Source organism: Oryzias latipes, chromosome 11 (assembly GCF_002234675.1).
Source record: "Oryzias latipes chromosome 11, ASM223467v1".
In the NCBI taxonomy this organism is placed as follows: domain Eukaryota; kingdom Metazoa; phylum Chordata; class Actinopteri; order Beloniformes; family Adrianichthyidae; genus Oryzias; species Oryzias latipes.
In genome coordinates, this window is record NC_019869.2 from 17,761,417 (window position 1) to 17,779,720 (window position 18,304).

An 18,304-nucleotide genomic window follows, 5' to 3' on the forward strand; every position below is an offset into this window, starting at 1 on the left:
GGCCTTTTTTTATGAAATATTTTCTAGATGAATTTGACTTGGACAAAAACTGTTCATCCTTCAGTGGGGTTGAGAGCAGTGTGGTCCGCTCTGGCCACAGCTGGGCCATGGATTATGAAAGAGAAGGGGGAAGGCTTTCTGTTTACCATGCATATCAATCATGACGGTCATGTCCCTCCATGTTTTCTGAGCTGGGATTGGCTCACATGAGACCAACCTACCAGCAGTCTTCCATCATTCATTGAGAACAATGACGCCGAATGACTAATAGGCCTTGTCCAGCCAGAGAAGTCTTCTTCACTCTCTTCTGAAAGCAGATTGGGTCATGACCAGCAGCCACCATTGAGCTCAACGCTCAACCAAATAGCAACTAAAATGCTTTAATGACTAAGTTTGAGCTTTATCCCAAGTGATTCGGTATTGTAGGTGGATATCGATTTGTTTTCCATTGGATTACTTTTATTTTGTGATTTTTTTCTTCATGGTATTGAGCTTTAATTCAAGGAACTGAAAGAAACAAGACCAAAATGAAGGCAGTGATCTTCCTCCTGTGTTTGTCAGCCTTCCACTGCCTGAGTAAGTGAAGCTTCTCTTGTGTTTCCGGCGTTTATTATAAGGAAAACAAGATTTTCTTTCGTTAATATCATAAATCTTCAGTTAATTTGACTATTTCTGTGTACCATTAATGTACAGATTGCAGCTTTGGATAGGTAGAACCACAGCTCTGGGTAAAAGTCAAGTTTTCTTTTAAAGAGAAGATCTTTAAAGGTTTGTGTGAGAGGAAGACCCTTTTGGTAAACTCCAGAGCTTTCTCAGATGATTTTTTGCAGAGGTCATCAAATATCTTATCAACTCTACGTCCAGTTCACACAATTTCTTGATGATTTCATGTTGACAGCAAACCTGAGAGACGTGCGTGTTGATGGTAATTTTTAAATGGGTAAGTCAGAAATAACTAGTGAGAACTTTTTTAGTTATGATATTTAAGAAAATGTTAAGAATTATGATTTTGTTTAATTTGACAATGGGCTGCAAACTATAATTGTGAAGGAAAAAGGTGAAGGCAACTTTGAACGCTGGGGGAGGGATAGTGCAGATGTTGGATGCTCTGTCTTTAACTTAGACTACAAAAACTGGTTACGATCTATAACCTGATGTGCTTTTGTAAGGTAGAACAAGTTGTCTGAGTGTGTGTGTTTGTGTGTGTGTGTGTGTGTGAGTTGGGTAGTGGCCAGCACGTGCACAATAGCTCCCCAAAATCTGCTTTGACCTTTGTGACCTGACCTTGACACACTCATCTCCATAACACTGGCCTATGTCTGCACCCAGGTTCAGACCTTTTTAAAAGTGTGTGTCCAGAAGGTAACCCCTCCAGCTGCCCAAGCGTGCTCACACCCTCCTATGGAGTGTCCGGCATCCACTCATGGATAAAACGGTGGCTCTTGGTATCATCCACAGCAGGGAGTGAAATGAATTCACAGTGGTTGTTCTTGTCAGGAAATCCACACTAATGGCCTATAGCATAAATGTCGGAATCTTATTTGATTGTTTTTTAGTTTTATTTATTGATGTGACATTACACTCTTAGCTATTTAAGCAAGATTATGACGTTAATTATATTATTATTATATATAACTGGGTAAAAAGGAGGAAGTGTGATATTTATTATCTTACAAATGTAAAGTAACCTTTTTCTTTCTATAGTTACCTCTCTTTCTTGCCTTTTTGTCAGTTTGTTTGAAGCACTCTATGATGAGGCTGCAGCAGATGACTGCAAAGAAACCAGAAAACTGTGCAACATGGTACAAGAGGCTTTGAGCTTCCCTAAAAACTACAGTATTCCTTGTGGGTTTTTTCATCTGTTTGTTATTTGGGTGTAAGTTTCAGTTTTCTGAACAGAGAGACATGGACAATTGTTACAGCTCTTCTCTCTCTAGTGTAGCAGACTTTACAATACTAGCCCAGTAAAATCAGGTGGAAATTTGGACTTTTTTTTAACTTTGCTGTGGCTTAATTCATGATTTTGTTTGGTTTCAGACAACCATTAGCAGGGGGAAAAATGGGGTGTTATTGGAACTGCAATGTTTACCATGCTCTGCAAAGGCCAGTCAATTGTGAGCTTAAAATCTAGGGGTGGGGTGGGGGTGGGGGTGGGGGGTTATTGTGAGCAACTGAAATTCTAGAGTTGGAACAGCCTTACAACTTTACTCCTGAAACTAACAAAAGCGTTCAAAACTCTTTTATTTATTTAAGATCTGCAGAACTACAAATAATCATTAATCTAAGTGCTGCAAATGTGCATTTGGTTCATCTTTGGTTGCATTTGTTTGATACAAGGACCTAAGCAAATCATGATAAGTTCTCTCACACAAATAGGCAGGTGTTTGAACTCATATCTGCATTGTTTAGAGCTCAGCAATTGTGAGCAATAGTAGTTGTGGATGGTGGTTGTGAAGGTAGAGGTTGTAGTCATTGGTGGAGGTCTTAAAACTTTAATAACACAAATATTAATTGAAAGACCAAATGAAAAAACTTGAGTTGGACAAGAGAAAACTAACAATGTCAATTTCTAAACATGAAATAATAAAGCAGTAAGAAAACCTGACAACGAGAAAAAAGAAACCAGATTCAGACATACTAATGAACTGAACTTAAATAGAAGCCAATTGAGTCAACTAGGAGTGTTCAAGAGGCACAAAAACAACAAATATGAAACCAAAATCCACAATGAATACAAAACCATAAAATCAATATAACTAGACAAAAATCTGCACCAACCTTCATAGCAATGTTTTGAGCACTCTTATTGTGACACATCAGAACATTTCTTTTCAATCATCGGTAGGAATCGTGCTAAATTCCCCCACCCCCCTCCGCCTCAGGATCTCTGAATCTAATTACAAAGACTGATGATTTGGTCAGCAAATCGGGGTTTGGGGGTTTATCAGCCTAAACACAGCCAGGTTAGCAGCAGTCGTCCAGTCGTCTCTCCTGACAGCATCTGCTGAGTAGGATGACCCTCATTACAAAGGAAGCAGATGCTCGTGTCTCAAATTGGTGGAATCTTGTCTGGCCACTTGACCCTTTTGCAATATGAAATTTATTATTACCTTTTCAATACATTATTTCAGATTTGAAGCCCAAGTCTTGAGTCTTTTATACAAGTAAAACACATCTGTTTTTTCATTTTCATTTCAAAGAACATCAGCAGAACATCAGCAGCCACATGCAAGGTCTTCAATTCCTGCTGTGATTCTGAGCTAACTTTGTTTTAGAAACTGCTGTTTTGCTCATGTCTTTTAGAAAACATTACTTTTCAAATATATAAGAGACTTCTCTTCTTTTTATTATTTTATAAATTTGCAGATTTAAAAATCCAAAATGGTGATGTTTATGAGTTTATTTGCCAATTAGTCAAAAAAGTAAATATTCAAAGCAGACTAACTAAAGGTAAAAAAATGCTTAAGTTCATTTGCTGAAGCTTTGCAGCTCATCTTTAAAACAGTTTTACAAAATAAAAAAATTTGACACAAAAAATGTATGAGATATACTGAAAAGGGGATCCCAAAAGTGACCAAACAACAATGAAAAATTTGGGGCGACAGAAACAAAACCTCTCTGCAACATTAATATCCTGCAAGTTCAAGTCCAATGGTGATTGTCACGAATGCACAGCTGGGAGGCAAAGCAGCCATTGTTGTGGCTCAAGGCACTTTGCATTTGAAGCCACTATCAGCAAAAAAACACAGACAAAAACTGGAAAAGACTGGGGGTGTCGCCTGGGTCATGGAGGAGAGGACACAAGGGGGGAAAAGAAAAGGTCCTGTGGCATGGGAAAGTCACCTCGGAGATGGGACTGAAAGGATGGAAAGAGGCAATAGGGGTCAGCTGGATGTGTAAAGAAGGAGCAGATGGTGCCCCACCACGTACGGTGGAGGATGGCAGTTCTAGCGAAAAGTCGCTCAGGGGTGGGTGCAAATATGCATAGTCACAATACCATTGTCTTTGTTGGCCCTTGCTTTGGTGCGGGCTCTTCGAACTTGACCTCAGCAGCACTCATGAAGGATCTCGTCTGCATATACGCTGTTGTTCCCTTCCACTGACCAAGTTTCTCATGCATGTTAATGTTTCTCAGCCCTCGTGGCTCAGAATACTACTTTAATTGGATCTGTTGAATAGTTCTCAACAAATTTGAACTTTCAACACGCTAAAAGGGCTTATGAGTGAGACTTCTTACATGCCTGCAAAAATCAGATAATAGGGAGTAAACAGATGTGTGCAAAATGCCTTTGGAGGTGCGCTTCTACTTCCAAAGATTCCAACAAAATCCTGGTCTACATATGTTAGTCCATTGATGTATTTTGCACAAAACAGATTGATATATAACTTGAATCGATCCCACGATGGTGAAATTGATTTGTTAACATAGCTCAAAAAACAAGAAAATAAAGAACAACAGGTAACAGCTTATAAATAACACAGTGAAGTATCCATTGTCTGTGAGGCATTGTAAAGTATAAGAGCTCCAATGTCCATAAGGATTGAAGTTTTAAACTTTCCTTACATTCAGAACCTTTGTCTCAAACATCTGATTTCTTTCTACAGACCTGTGAAGACACAGGTCACTAAGATGAATGAACCAAAAAAAAAAAGATTATCTGAAAAAGCAAGATAAATAGTCTATTTGGATACGAAGGATTGTACCAAAACGTTTGTTTATCCACCATTTTTACCTTCTTCATCCTGATTAGTACTTGGGGTGCTGGAGTCTAACTTAGTTGTGTTTGGCCAAAGGAAAAACAATACCTGAAATGACTGACAACTCAAAAAATAGAAGCAAACAAACAAAATAAGAACCATTTCAGTTTGCAGAACTTAAACATATTTAATGTGTTCTTAGATTGAGATTGAGCTCTTAGATTTTAATAAAAATGAAACCCTGTGACTGGATCTCCCTATTTTGCATCAAAATATGACACAAAATAAAAATCTCCCTAACTGTTTTTTTCCATGTGCAGGTGTCTGCTGGGCCTCAGATCTGACATTCTTGCTGCAACCCAGTGATGTGATTGCGGTGAGGGATCGGCCCCTCATGCTCGACTGTGCGGTGCAGGGCGAGGAACCCGTCTCGATTGTATGGCACAGAAATGGTGTGCCTATACCCAACAGCCAACGGATTCAAATACTAAAAAATGGAACACTGCTAATCCAAAGATTCCAGAAGCGCAGAGACGGCGGCTACACGGACGCGGGCGACTATGACTGTGCCGTTCAGAACCGATATGGTCTGCTGGTCAGCCGCAAGGCCAAAGTCCGATTGGCATGTAAGTCACTAGCAACACTACAAATGGGGGAAAAATACATGTTTTTCTGTAAACACTTCTTAAACATTACTACTACGAATACAATTTACTTTCCCCACAATTCGATTCAAATTTAGATTTTTGTCAGGGTTTTGTTTCAGATCAATATTTTGAAAACAGCAAACAAAAATTCAGAAAAAAAACAAAAAACCTTAATAAATGTGAATAGCTTGGTGCAGTGAGGTCACAGCATCAACAGCAAATACACAGAAAGGTTCTTAAAGGCAGACTTTATCCAGTACCAATTTACTACATATATAATTAGAATTTTTTTTACAGCTAAAATAAAAGTTTTCTATGTAATGGTGAGTATGACATATACCGGTACTTTGCTTTGAAAGAACAAAATGCTTCATGCTTATCACATCTGTTAAGCTTTTCCATCATATTTGTGGTTCTTTAATGGCAACACACACAAGTAGAACAGACACAGAATGGCTTTAACCGTGCTATTTTTATGCAGGGGTTCCCCTGACTTAAAGCATTGTCTTGCTCTATAATTATTATTTAAGCTTCTCAAACTAAAGAAAATCTTTTTGGACCAGAGAAAATGTCTTGTATGCACAAACCAGCAGTACTCGACTAAACCCCCACCATGTGATTCCATTAACACCCCAACACTAGTAATGGTAATGGTCCAGGTGATCTATAAGTTGCCATACAACAATGGCCACAGAGATATGTTTTAATTTGTAGACAGTGATTATGAGCACTGATTTATTAGAAGTCAGGGGGGTAGGTGGATGTCCCAGAAGCGACAAAGCTGTTTTAGGCTAAATTTTCCACACATAGAACAACAGTCAGAAGTATTCCAAATTTTCAAAAATAAAGATAAATATTTAGATGGATAGATTTCAAACAACTGTTTAGTGTTAAAAAAAAAAAAAACATGTCACTTTCCTGTTTTGCTTCCCAGTTCTTCCAAAGTTCCACACTCATCCAAAGTCCATGTCTGTGGATGAGGGCGGCGTCGCTCGGTTCCAGTGTCAGATCAGCGGAGTACCTGAGGCCAACATCACCTGGGAGAAAGACAGATTGCCGTTAAATACTTCTGACACCAGGTTAACATCAACCTTACACATAACACAACCATGAATTTCATCTTTTTTATCTACTTTTTTTGAAGTCATTGTCATTTTGTTGTCTCCTTAGGAACAACAAAAAATGTTAGAATAAAATTTAATTTTCACAGACTTTTCTTAGCTCCCCTACTGCTTAATTACTCAAAATCCTTGCATGGTTCTGAAGGCATCATGAGATAGATTGGTTAAAGGAATGAAAGAAACCTTATAAAGGACCTGCTACAAAATAATACTTTTGTTGTGCTTACAGGGAATGAATATCTGTGATCTTGCACTCCTCTGGTAATTCTCTTACATTTTTGGATACTTACGGTCACATTGGCCTTGTCGTCCAGGTACACACTCCTTCCAATGGGAATCCTCCAGGTGATGGGCTTGAAGCAGGCAGACGCTGGAGTGTTTCGCTGTGTTGCCACCAACATTGCAAACACCCGCTACAGCCAAGAGGCCACGCTTAATGTAACGGGTGGGTGACACATATTTGGGATCGTCTGTGGACAAGCAAAGCACAGTGCGTCTGCAGTCATGACTAATGTAGATGCTGATTCAGAGAAACACTTTCACTTGTCTTTTTCTACATTACTTTCTTGAAACAATGTAACACATTTTGCTTTTGCGGTTTAGGCCTGACCCCACACATTTCCTTCCTGAAATCTAAAACCAAATGAATTAACTGAGATTCTGATGGGGAAGTCCAGATTTGGCACATGGTTGCAGAATGGTGTTTTTTTTGAGTGCATTGTGCTAAGAGTTCAGTTTTTTGGGGAGGGGTGTTAGGACGCAAACTTGAGGCTTTCAGGTCCCTCTGATTTAGCGTACCCAGAGTTTCTTTAGACCGTTCCATGCTTCTCTGTGAAAGAACAATTGGAGGATTCCTATTCCGACATGTCTGCATATCAACAAGCAAACCAGGGGCTAAAATGACATAAATGTGTGAGTTTAATGTGGAAAAATCTGTCCTGACCTTTAGCCAATAGGGCACTTTTGGGATGAATAGGAGCTTCAACATGGATCTTTTCGTCCAGCATCGGCTATTTAACTTCATAAACGTGCTTTTTGGATGAATGGCCAAACATTTCCAAACTTTTTAAAAGCTTTTCCAGAAAAGTTAATTCAATTGTGAGGATGGCATCATAATTATGCCAGAAGATTACAGGTGAATATAGATTTCACATGCTCTTAAAGGCAGATCAGTCAAATATTAGCAATATTGTGTAAAAACTCATTCTTCCTAAAGCTGAAACCTCACAAATCAGCTATTAAGCATGATCCAAACTTTTTACGGAGAACATTTCTCAGATCATTCAGGACTTATTGGTAATTTTAGGAACAAAATAGACCCAGACTTCTTACAAAGTATGTTTTGTGAAATTTTGTGATATGATATGAAAGGTTTTCTTGTTATTTTGTTCAGGTTTTTTTTGTTTTGCAAGCCTTTTTTAATCTACTAAATATTTACTCTTTTGCTAATTCGACAAAATGCTTCATTTAACTTGTGTTGATCTGCTACTTGATCACCACTTACCGCAATATTAGACGTGCTGAGCGAGTGCTAATTGTTTTCCATTTAAACATCATAAAACTCATTCCTACTATCAAGTTTCAGAGTTTTTGTTCTCTTGAATCTTACCCTGTTAAGGTCCCGATTCAACTCTCTGTTTTTATGGGAGTTTTCTTTATACTGAACCCTTTTAAAGACCTGCTGGCATTACCTAGTTACTTAGTTTTGTTTTTTTTGTTACAATTTTTCAGTTTTTTCGAAGGACAAACTGACCTTTTACCAAATGAGCCAAATGTCTGCCTTTTACTTGAATTCACATTTTTTCTCCACTCCTGCAGGGGGAGTTCCAAGAACCTACATGGAGCCAGTCATTCTGTCTGGGCCCCAAAATCTTACCATCACAGTCCACCAGACAGCCATCCTGGAGTGCATCGCCACAGGAAATCCAAAGCCAATTGTTTCATGGAGCAGGCTGGGTACATTAAAACATCTAGACTGTTTATAAAGAGTTTGAAGCAAGACTTTTGTAACAATTTCTTTGTGCCCGTTAGATGGACGTTCAATTGGTGTGGAGGGCATCCAGGTCTTAGGCACAGGTAACCTGATGATCTCAGACGTTTCCCTGCAGCACTCTGGCGTGTATGTATGTGCTGCCAATCGACCGGGCACTAGAATGCGGCGAACGGCGGTCGGACGCCTGGTTGTTCAAGGTAAGGTCTCACAGACCGTGGTATCTCATCCCAGCTTTTATGCCACAAACACAAAGTTTCTCTGTGCTTCTAAAATCCCCTCCAAGCCCCAAAAAGTTGATGTTAAAGCATCTTGGATCAAAAGATGCAAGATTATTTTTTATCCTTTTAAGAGATTTCTTAGTTGTTCTTAATATTGATGACAAAGCCAGACTTTCTGAATATCAGTCACAAAGATTTAAAGCACATTTTCTTTAAAAGGTGAAGGTCTTCAACTAAACCCCTTGTGTTATTTTCACCTTTGCCCTTGGTTGTTAGTTAAGTCAGAGACTCTGGGGGCCTGTGTGAGGCAAATACTCTCTAAGACAATATTTCTTTTATATTTTAATTCAAAACACTGTTTATTTCTAAAACCTTTAAACTGAATTTAAAAATGCTCCATGTAATGAAAATGATTTGCGTTCACTCACTCAACCCATACTAAGTGCTTTCATTATTCAAAAGTGTGCAAAATGCATCCTCAAATTTATTAACACATTGAAAGAGCGAAAACTGTATCAGCATTAATGTAATAATCAATCATAAATCTTTGAATCTGCAGAGCATAATTCATCTTGAAATTAAGTGTTTGAAGCTCTTCCTTCATTTCCATATTTGTGTATAAATCTATGTGTTCTGCTTTCAGAATATTTAAGCACATTGATTTTTTCTTCTTTTGTGAGTGTGTGACTAAAGAGAAGAACCTTGGTAGAGTCGTGTTAACCTATATAGCACTTTTTTTGTGCAAAAAATTTAATACAAGTTAAAGACAAAATAATACAAAACAATGCAAGTGAGGTCCACATAAGGAGAGATGAAATGGGGGATGTCTAGATGGTCAATGCACTGTGCAGGTGGGGGTTGTCTTGCAGGGGGAATGGTGCAGGGCTTTGACCTGCAACCCCTTGACCCTGACAGAAGGGTTAGGGACAGATGCCTGTGCAAATGGCTGAAAAGAGGGAGGAAGGGGAGTCCCTAGAGTTAGGACACCGTAATAAAAAAGGGAGGTGAAAGACAAATGGGGTGTGGTCTGTGTGCAAAGGTCAAGATCGAAGCAGTGGGGCTCGGCTGTCATCATGGAAAGGGGCTCAGCGTATGTGCGGAATAATCTCTCATCTCTATTCCTTTTTCTCATCCTCACTTCATTTTATTTCTTAGTGTTTCAAGTAGAAAAAAAACCCAACATATTTGAAATCAAACCCCTGAACCGTAAAGTTTCCCTAAAGCAAATGCTGTAACTATTAAGTGAAGGTAATGAAAGCCCTGGGTGTAGAAATGACTAATTGTTCCAGTGCTTGCTAGGCGTTTCTCAGCTGGATCCATCCACACTTGATGTGAAGATCATTTTTGAGCCTCAAATCAGGTTTTTGAAGACTCAGGGGGACAAATATGATTTGGAAAACCAAAAATGTTGTGATCCATTTCCTAGATTTAGTCACAAACAAAGACCAGTTCAGATGTTTTCTTCCTACAACTTAGATAATATAAGATAAAGACACTTTATTGATCCTAGCTTGAGAAATTCAGTATCAATTTACTCTCTATTTGAACCCTAAACATGTAAATTAAAAGTGTGATGACTTATCCATTCTCTTTTGCTGAATACTTTTGGCGAAATCGATTCAGCTGCGAGACCTCCTTTGTTCACAGCGGTGGAAGTCCTAACTTATTCAAAGTAGGATGAGTGAGAGGCAGGGTGGAGGTCAATAGATCAATTAGATGCACAATTAGATGCAGGGGAGGGGGGAGGGGTGGCTGAGGCCTTCTGGTGCTGAGAGCCAATATATTTCTGGTGTTCTTCAAATGCTGAACTTGGTTGTTGAGGGGGCAGTGGGGGTCAGCTGGTGTGCGTGTTGTTGTTTTGATGACCCTCCCCCCCACCAAAAAAGGATATTTCCAAGTGTTAAAGTTATGAACGGTATTCTGATTGACTTTGCAGTAACTGAATGCAATAATTTGCAAGTACAAGTACATTTCTAAAAATGCAACCCAACTGAACAGCTGGAAAAAAAAAAACATTCCCAACTAGAAACAATGCTTCCAACATTTTTACAAGACCTTTATTTTGGCGACGGTAATAGGTCTGTGACCCTGAAAACAGACTGACATTTGGCTTTTTACTTTTCTGTGAAGCCCCACCGGAGTTTGTACAGTGGCCACAGTCCGTTTCCAGGCCAGCAGGGAGCAGTGCGGTGTTCACTTGTGTGGCCCAAGGAGTCCCAGACCCCCATCTCATCTGGCTGAAGAACGGCAAAATCCTGACGCCTGGGCAGAACGTTAAGCTGACAAATAATAACAGGTAAGATAAGATGACTTCAAACAAGAGCAATGACCTGTGCACTGTTACTGCTACCTTTTTTTAAATCCCACGCTGATCATCTTTTGATCTATTGTAGAAGTATTCCCAGAGATCTTTTAATGATGAGTATGCCGTTTTTACCTCTACCTGTGTTGTTTTCTAGGACATAGTTTCTGGAGAACTGCAGTACTATTTTTTTTAAATATTCACTTCTTGTGGGTGGGATCCCCGGTGCAGAGTAACCAATGTCATCCATCTATTTAAAGGCTCCCTACCTGTTTACAGCCCCTCACAACCCCAACCTAACATTACTGGTGCAACAAAAATGGCGAGCAATATTGGAGCTATCCAGCAACACAGTTTAGAGTCAGATACCAGCTCAAATAACGAAAATTATAAAATAAAAAAATTAAAATTAAAACTATAAGCCGATGCATGTAAATGGAGCAAAGCCGGGAGCTTGTGGCTTCATTCTATGTCAAGCTTTCTCAAAATGCGTTTTTGTCTGACCCTGATTCACAATGATTTTAATGGAGAAATACTCAGGTTGGCCTATTTTTATTTATATCCTCAATCATAAGAAAAATGCCACAAGAACATGGTAAAAAGATCTTCAAAAACATGATTTTAGTCAGAGTCGGTCTTTAAGAACTTCTGGTTTTTCACAAGCTTTGGTATAATCATAGTGTTTCTGTGAATGTTGTCATTGCAGCACTTTGGCCCTGACCCAGATCATGTCAGAGGACGAGGCCATTTACCAGTGCATTGCAGAAAACAGTGCCGGAACCAACCAGGCCAGCGCCCGCCTGGCTGTAACCCAAACTAAAGACTTACCCGCCGCTCCTCAGGGGTTCACAGCGAGCGGCCTTTCCACCAGCACTCTGCAACTCACATGGAACCATCCTCCCGCCAGTGACATGGACACCATCATCGGATATGTCCTGCACATCTGCAAGATTGGTGGTGAGTCTCAGAACAGCAGAGAAACGTCCTTTGTGTGTGACTGCACACAGCTATGTGTCTTTGTGTGTGTGTGATCTAGAGCCTGAAAGCATGGAGCTGCAGGAGGCTATAAGCAAAGGGACCTTCCAGTATGTCGTCAGCAACCTGGAGCCAGCCACCACCTACTCCCTCTACCTGAAGTCCTACTCCTCATTAGGAGCCAGCCAGCAGTCCAACACTGTGGTTGCCACAACACTAGGAGGCAGTAAGGGCAACACAACCGCATGAGAAATGTGTTTTCCTTTAGAAAAACATGTTTTTATTCTACACTTTTCAGTCATTTAAATTTATGTAAAGACCATAAAACGCTAGTTCTTGTAAATCTAGTCTATTCACATTAACTATACTTTCTATTACCTCTTCTTTTAGTTCCTCCTGCGCCTACCTACTTTACCAAGGTGTTGAACTCCAGCACTGTGCAGGTTTTCTGGGAACTCCCCAGTAAGCCTGGTAAAGCTGAAGGGTTCAGGCTGTCCTACCGCAGGGTCCCTCACGCCGACTTCCAGGACACAATTCAGTTCCCAAGTCACATTAATGCCCACACCATCTATAACCTCGGTAAGTCTGCTTTGAATTATACGTGGTGATGCTTTTGTTTTTTAAAAGAGACTTACAACTGAGAGCAATGTGAGGTCTGGTGTCTTGCTCAAGGACACAGTCACTGCTGTGGTTGGGAGTTGAAACCCTAACCATGTGTAATTTTCTCTACATCTGGCCTTTTACATTACTGGCACCATTAAAAAGTATATCTTTGGTAAGGATTTAAGGCTTTTTGAGCAAATTAGGGAACAAAAAAAAGATGATTTTAAAAATCATGAATAACCTTGTAAAAATTGTTTCTATTTTTTGCTTTATTAATATATTTTTAATAATTTTGTGGGCTGGCTGTAAGTAAAAGCTCTAAATGTGTGATTCATTTATTTTTGGATCTAAATATTCAAATAGGAAAGATTTCTCGGCTGACAATATATTCTGCTGATACACTTATGCTCCTTAAGCAAGTCTAACTGTTTTGGCATAAGTCTGTTTACACAAATAGAGAATGACACTTCATTGTTTTTTAGATGATTATGATTTTCAAGAGACACATTTATTTTAGGAACTAATATTCACAGCAGTTTGTTAGAAATTTACCAAGGAAATTACAAAACTACAGATCTACTTTGAAGAACACAATCATACAAAGTAAATTACTTTATTTGAGGATGTTCAAACTTGTTTTTGAAGAACACAGACTAGTTTGGGGAAACATCAGGATTTCATTAAATCATTTCAGAAAACCATTGAATAAATCATTGAGATTTTGTTTGACCGCACAATCAAATACCACTGCTTTGTGCTTTGTGCCCAACATTACAGAACCAGGTGCTGTGTATGAGATCAAACTGGTGGCCTACAATGGAAACGGAGAGAGTGACTGTTCAAAAAGACTGGTGTCCCTTGCAGAACATGGCATGAGTGACCCAAGATCTGGTGAGTCTGATTAAAAAAAGTAGAATTTTATGACTTGAAAGAATAAAAAACTGACAAAAGTGGCAACATATCTCTTATTGTAAAAATTACCTCAAACAGTTTTTCACTTGTTATATATATGTTTTAAAAGTACTGCATTTATTTATCACTCATTCTGTGAGAAGTATGATTCCTTTCAAGTCTGGGTCCTCCATCAGTGGCCTGGGAGCTTTAGGGTTCTTTGGAGTATCTGTTGCTGATGTTGATGTTGCCATCACATTTCTGCATCCATCACCAGCTCTACTATGTATGATGTGTTAACCATTACCATTTTGGTCGGCCTGTATCTTCAAGTCCAACAGGATCTTGGCTTGGTAAATTCTCTACTACCTTTGGTGGTGTCTTCCAACTTGATCTTGGACTTCCAACCCATACTATGCCAACCACTCAGTTACAGCATTTTTGTCAACATCTTACACTCTACTATAATGAACTAGATTGTCTCAGGGACACCATTGCAGAGGCTGAACAGGAAGACAAGAAGTCATGCAGACACTTTAATAGTTGTGCTTCAACAGCACAGAATTGTAATAAGAGTGTTTCTAGTTTTACCTTGGCTCACTTAAGCCCCATGGGAAGAACAGTTACCAGGAGCTTCCATAAAAAGCCACACTGCTCAAGCAATAAACAGTCATTTTCTAATGAAAACACCAATCATTCCCTCCAACTTCCTTTTTTTCTATTGGGGTACCATAGATGTTTAATAGCCATAGTTGTGGTAAAAGACCAAGGTACAGTTGTATTTAAAGATTTCTGATCATTCATCTTTTCATCTTCAAAAGGAAACAGTCTGTGCCAGTGTGGGGATGCAGAGACCTCTCTGGGCAGTGCTGTCATTGGGATCTACATTGGCACCGCCTGCATCATCTTCTGTGTTGTTTTCCTCTTGCTTGGATACCGCCATAGGTCAGTGCACCTGAACATCCAACCATGCTCTCTCTGCAAAACGAACCATAGAGTTTATTTAAACAACATACTGTTGTGCTGAATGTGTTGCAGTCTGTTCTGCAGTAAAGGTAGCCAGGACAGCTGGTCTGTTCCAAGAACCAATGCAGGGCCCAGCGACAGTCCTAAAGATGGAGCAAACTGTTCCCGGGTGGAATCTGAGGCCCAGGTAACTGTTTTATGTAAAATACAACTACACAACACTTCCCTGTGTCTTCATGAAAAGACTATTTTCTGTTAGATGTAAGCAATGCAGGGTTTGCTGTATCTGAAATCACTTTCTAGAACATCGTGTGGACTTCAAATGACAGCTTATGTATTTGTATAATAACACAATTGTTTTTGAACTGTATAAAATAGTTTTTAATTTGTTAGATTGGGATTAAAACCACACACATCTCAACCATTTAACCAGATTACATTCAAAGTGATGCAATATTTCATCTTAAGGCCATGACACACAGCTACTTCTTACATTGTGCGCATTTCCCACTTATGAAACTTCAGCCTTTCATGACATACAAAAATGTTTATTGCGTATGTCATTCGTCGATATGCACAGATGTCCAATGGGTCTTTACGTAAATCCAGTTTTGAGCCGTTTAAATTTTTATCTATTGCGTGTGCGGCGCACATGTCATGTTAAAATGACATATTTGATACACAAATCCCTAATGAATTTTGGCTTTTACGTTGATTTATGTGTTCTTTGTGTGGTTTATTCAAACCTCTTCTGTGGTTTTAATGTAGTTAATTTGCGATTCATCTGGGAAAATTTCACGTAAAGATCACAACTTTTCTCACTTTTTCCATGCTAATTAACGTATGACCAATTTTCATTCGTGGAATATGGCCAAAGTGTACATAGTGGCTGTCTGACACTGCCTTTAGATAAAATGAGTCGTGTGTTTGCAACTAAGTTTTAAAGGTTAACTGATAAATAATGTAATAACAGTAAAAATGGAAACTTGATTTAATTAATTTAAGTGTAAGATCTGCTTTAAATTACTCTACCAGCACTAAAACTGCCTGTTTTTGTGCTTCTCTCCCTGTTCACAGATGATTCAGTCAGCACATTGCCAGGTTGTGACTGTGCAGCATCCTCGGTCTGGCACGAGTAACGGCTGACACTGGTCAACGATCAACAACCAAATCCCTTTTTTCCTTCCCCCATCAGCCTAGATTCCTCTTGGTAAACTCAGGTCTGTCCCCCGCAAACAAAATACTCCAAAGGCTGTTGTTGCTACAGTAATACTCTGGTTTCACACTCACTGAGCTCATCCTTCTGCTTTTACTCAAACCAAAGCTTACTGCCTTTAGTGCCTGTGTACATGGATTTGTGCATGTGGAAAAAAGCAGTTCAAAAGCATTGCCACTCCGGACTGCGGAGTCTTTAAGCATGTACCCCAAAGAAGTGCCCGTTTTTCAGTTGGGTGTTCATTCCATAACCAAAATGTTTCATCACTCAGACCACTGATGGGGATGCCTCACTGTATTCAATGGTTTACAGAAGCCAAACATTTGCACCTGGCTGGAATATTCCGTGTAATCTGTCGTTGCAGCCATTGTGAGAACTATTCCAACAGCCATGCGACGCTTAGCTACTTTTCATAACTGTTTTTATCCTCAAAAAAAACCGACCTCTACCTCTTCTGTCTCTGAGCTACAGCTGAGACGTATATAAACCTAACAATGCTGCTTGTGCCTGTCTGCAAAACCAAAAATCCCCCCCCTGTTTTTTAAAGAACCTTTCCTTGACCAGTGACAGTCAGTGCCAGACACGACCCGAGCTTGTTTGAAAAAAAGCTAGGATGACCGAAAGCAGGAGAACCAATCCTGGATTTGGTCACAAGTCGGAGCCTTTTTTCAAAGATCTACGACATGATGAAAGTCTTCAGCGCTTCCAATTCAACGTCAAAGAAACCAAAAACCAGCATTTGGTGTCACCTTCACACCAGCTGTTTTTCTACAGAAAACATTTCTGACGATGTCTGAAGCCTGGAAAGGATGGATCACAAAGAGTGCACTGTAAAAACTATGAACCTCTTCACTTATAGAAACCTTCTGGCCCAGGAAGGACCGTCAAAGGAACCTCGGTCGAGCTGCCAATGAAGTTTATTGGGGAATGTACCAAAACGCAGGAGCACAAAAGCTGTTCGTCTTTCCAAACTGTTCTATGAAAACTAAGCTGAATGATCTTTAATGCATGTCTTTCTGTTGCCTTTTAGCTTAAGACATAGTCATCAAAGAGTTCCTTATTGAACAGGCTTCCTCAAGCCTGAAGTGCTTTAACTGGCCTTAAACCAAAAGAATTTCATTATGATTTGGCTCCCAGTTTTCCCAAGAATCTGTTCAAGCCCTGTAGTATGGACAGCATTCTAGGTCCATTACTTTTTTTTCCATTCACTTTTAAGAACTAAATAAAAACAAACTATCCTTTTGAAATAACAGGATCTTTGCCAAATATTTAGCTACACAGACAAATTTAACCAAATAACTGTATAGTTTTAATATTCATTGAAGAAGCCTCATAACCAAAGGAAGAAACATGTGTGTGAATAGAATGGTGTGGGTGGATAGAAACCTGCAGGTAAACCCTGCAAAGGCACGTAGAAAAACCTACATAATGACAGTCTGAGCTTTTTGCAGACTCCAAAGAGTCCTAAACTAAACAACAAAACCAAAATACTAACTACTTTGTTTGTTGAAGTATTTTCTCTCCATACAAAAATCCTTGCCCAAACAAGAAAGTGTATTTATTATTTTTGTTTTACAGTTACATTTGTGTATAATGACACGTTTAAAGGTCAAACTTGTAATTCTAACGGAATGCATTTGTTGATTTAGTTTGATTTCTCCGAGTCCTTTGCTGAGCTTGGTGGGCACACATATTGCCCAAACAATGTAAGCAACTGAAATGATTGTTATTATTGTCTTTATTCTTAGATTTGTCAGTCCTGATGCCTGTAACTGTTTAAACATGTTCCTTCTACAGATGCTGTGAAAATGACTTGTAGGATTGTTTTGTGACGCGATCAGAGCCACATGTCCACTGAGTGATACAGTTCAGTTTGGTTCAGAACATTTTGTTTATTTGCTGTGGAATTGCAGTGCTGTGTTACCAAAAAATCTGGAACAATTTGTAAAATTAAATGACAAAAGCACAGGTTGTAGATGATAGTGAGCATTGGAGTACATCAAAGCGTCCACATGTGTTTTTCCCATGTGGTGTGGATGTTACCCTTCTTTCTGTCATAACATACAGACTTTTAAATTCTGATTTTATAATTATTTTTACTGGCTCTGTACCACTTGGTGAAAATGGCTAAAAAAAAACGTTAGTTTGGGAACTGAAGCTTTTTTAAGCAATATTCCCTTTTTGCTTTAAACAGATTGCCAATAGAAAAAAAACATTTTTTAAAGAAAGAGAAAGTAGAAAATTGTAGCCAAATTTAAATCTAGATTTCCCTCTCCTGTTGTATCCCAAATTTTTACTGAAGCTTTAAATGAAAGAAAAAACAGTGATTGCAGAACAGATTCTCATAAACAACTTGTAAGCTTAACATGTTTTCTAAAGATGTTGTTTTACTAGTGGAAAAGATTATTTACAGGAAAAAAACATCAAACTTACCATATTTTTTCTCTATATTTATCTCTGAACTGCACACTGTCTTTTTCCTCTCAAGCCTAAAACCAAATAAAGAGATTTAGCTTAAGTTCAACTTGTGTTTTGTTTTGCCTGGTTTGACATTTTTCCTCATATTTTGTATAAGACCTCATGACAACATTAAAAATAATAATTCTATAAATATACTGAATATAAATATATCTTAAAGTTTCACTCCCATCATTCCTTCATCTTTTAAACTTGT

The 18,304-nt window shown here is 38.9% G+C and overlaps 1 protein-coding gene across 1 annotated transcript; it reads left to right on the forward strand.

Annotated features, from left to right (window-relative positions):
* On the forward strand, positions 1-18,148 carry LOC101161737 (immunoglobulin superfamily DCC subclass member 3). The gene is made up of 14 exons (XM_004074293.4): positions 1-576; positions 5,019-5,324; positions 6,280-6,424; positions 6,781-6,911; positions 8,285-8,422; positions 8,498-8,656; positions 10,808-10,973; positions 11,686-11,936; positions 12,016-12,180; positions 12,345-12,533; positions 13,335-13,448; positions 14,270-14,393; positions 14,487-14,601; positions 15,492-18,148. The coding sequence occupies exons 1-14, from the start codon at positions 528-530 to the stop codon at positions 15,558-15,560; spliced, it is 2,121 nt and encodes a 706-aa protein (XP_004074341.1). The 5' UTR covers positions 1-527; the 3' UTR covers positions 15,561-18,148.
* Positions 18,149-18,304: the final 156 nt, after the last annotated feature.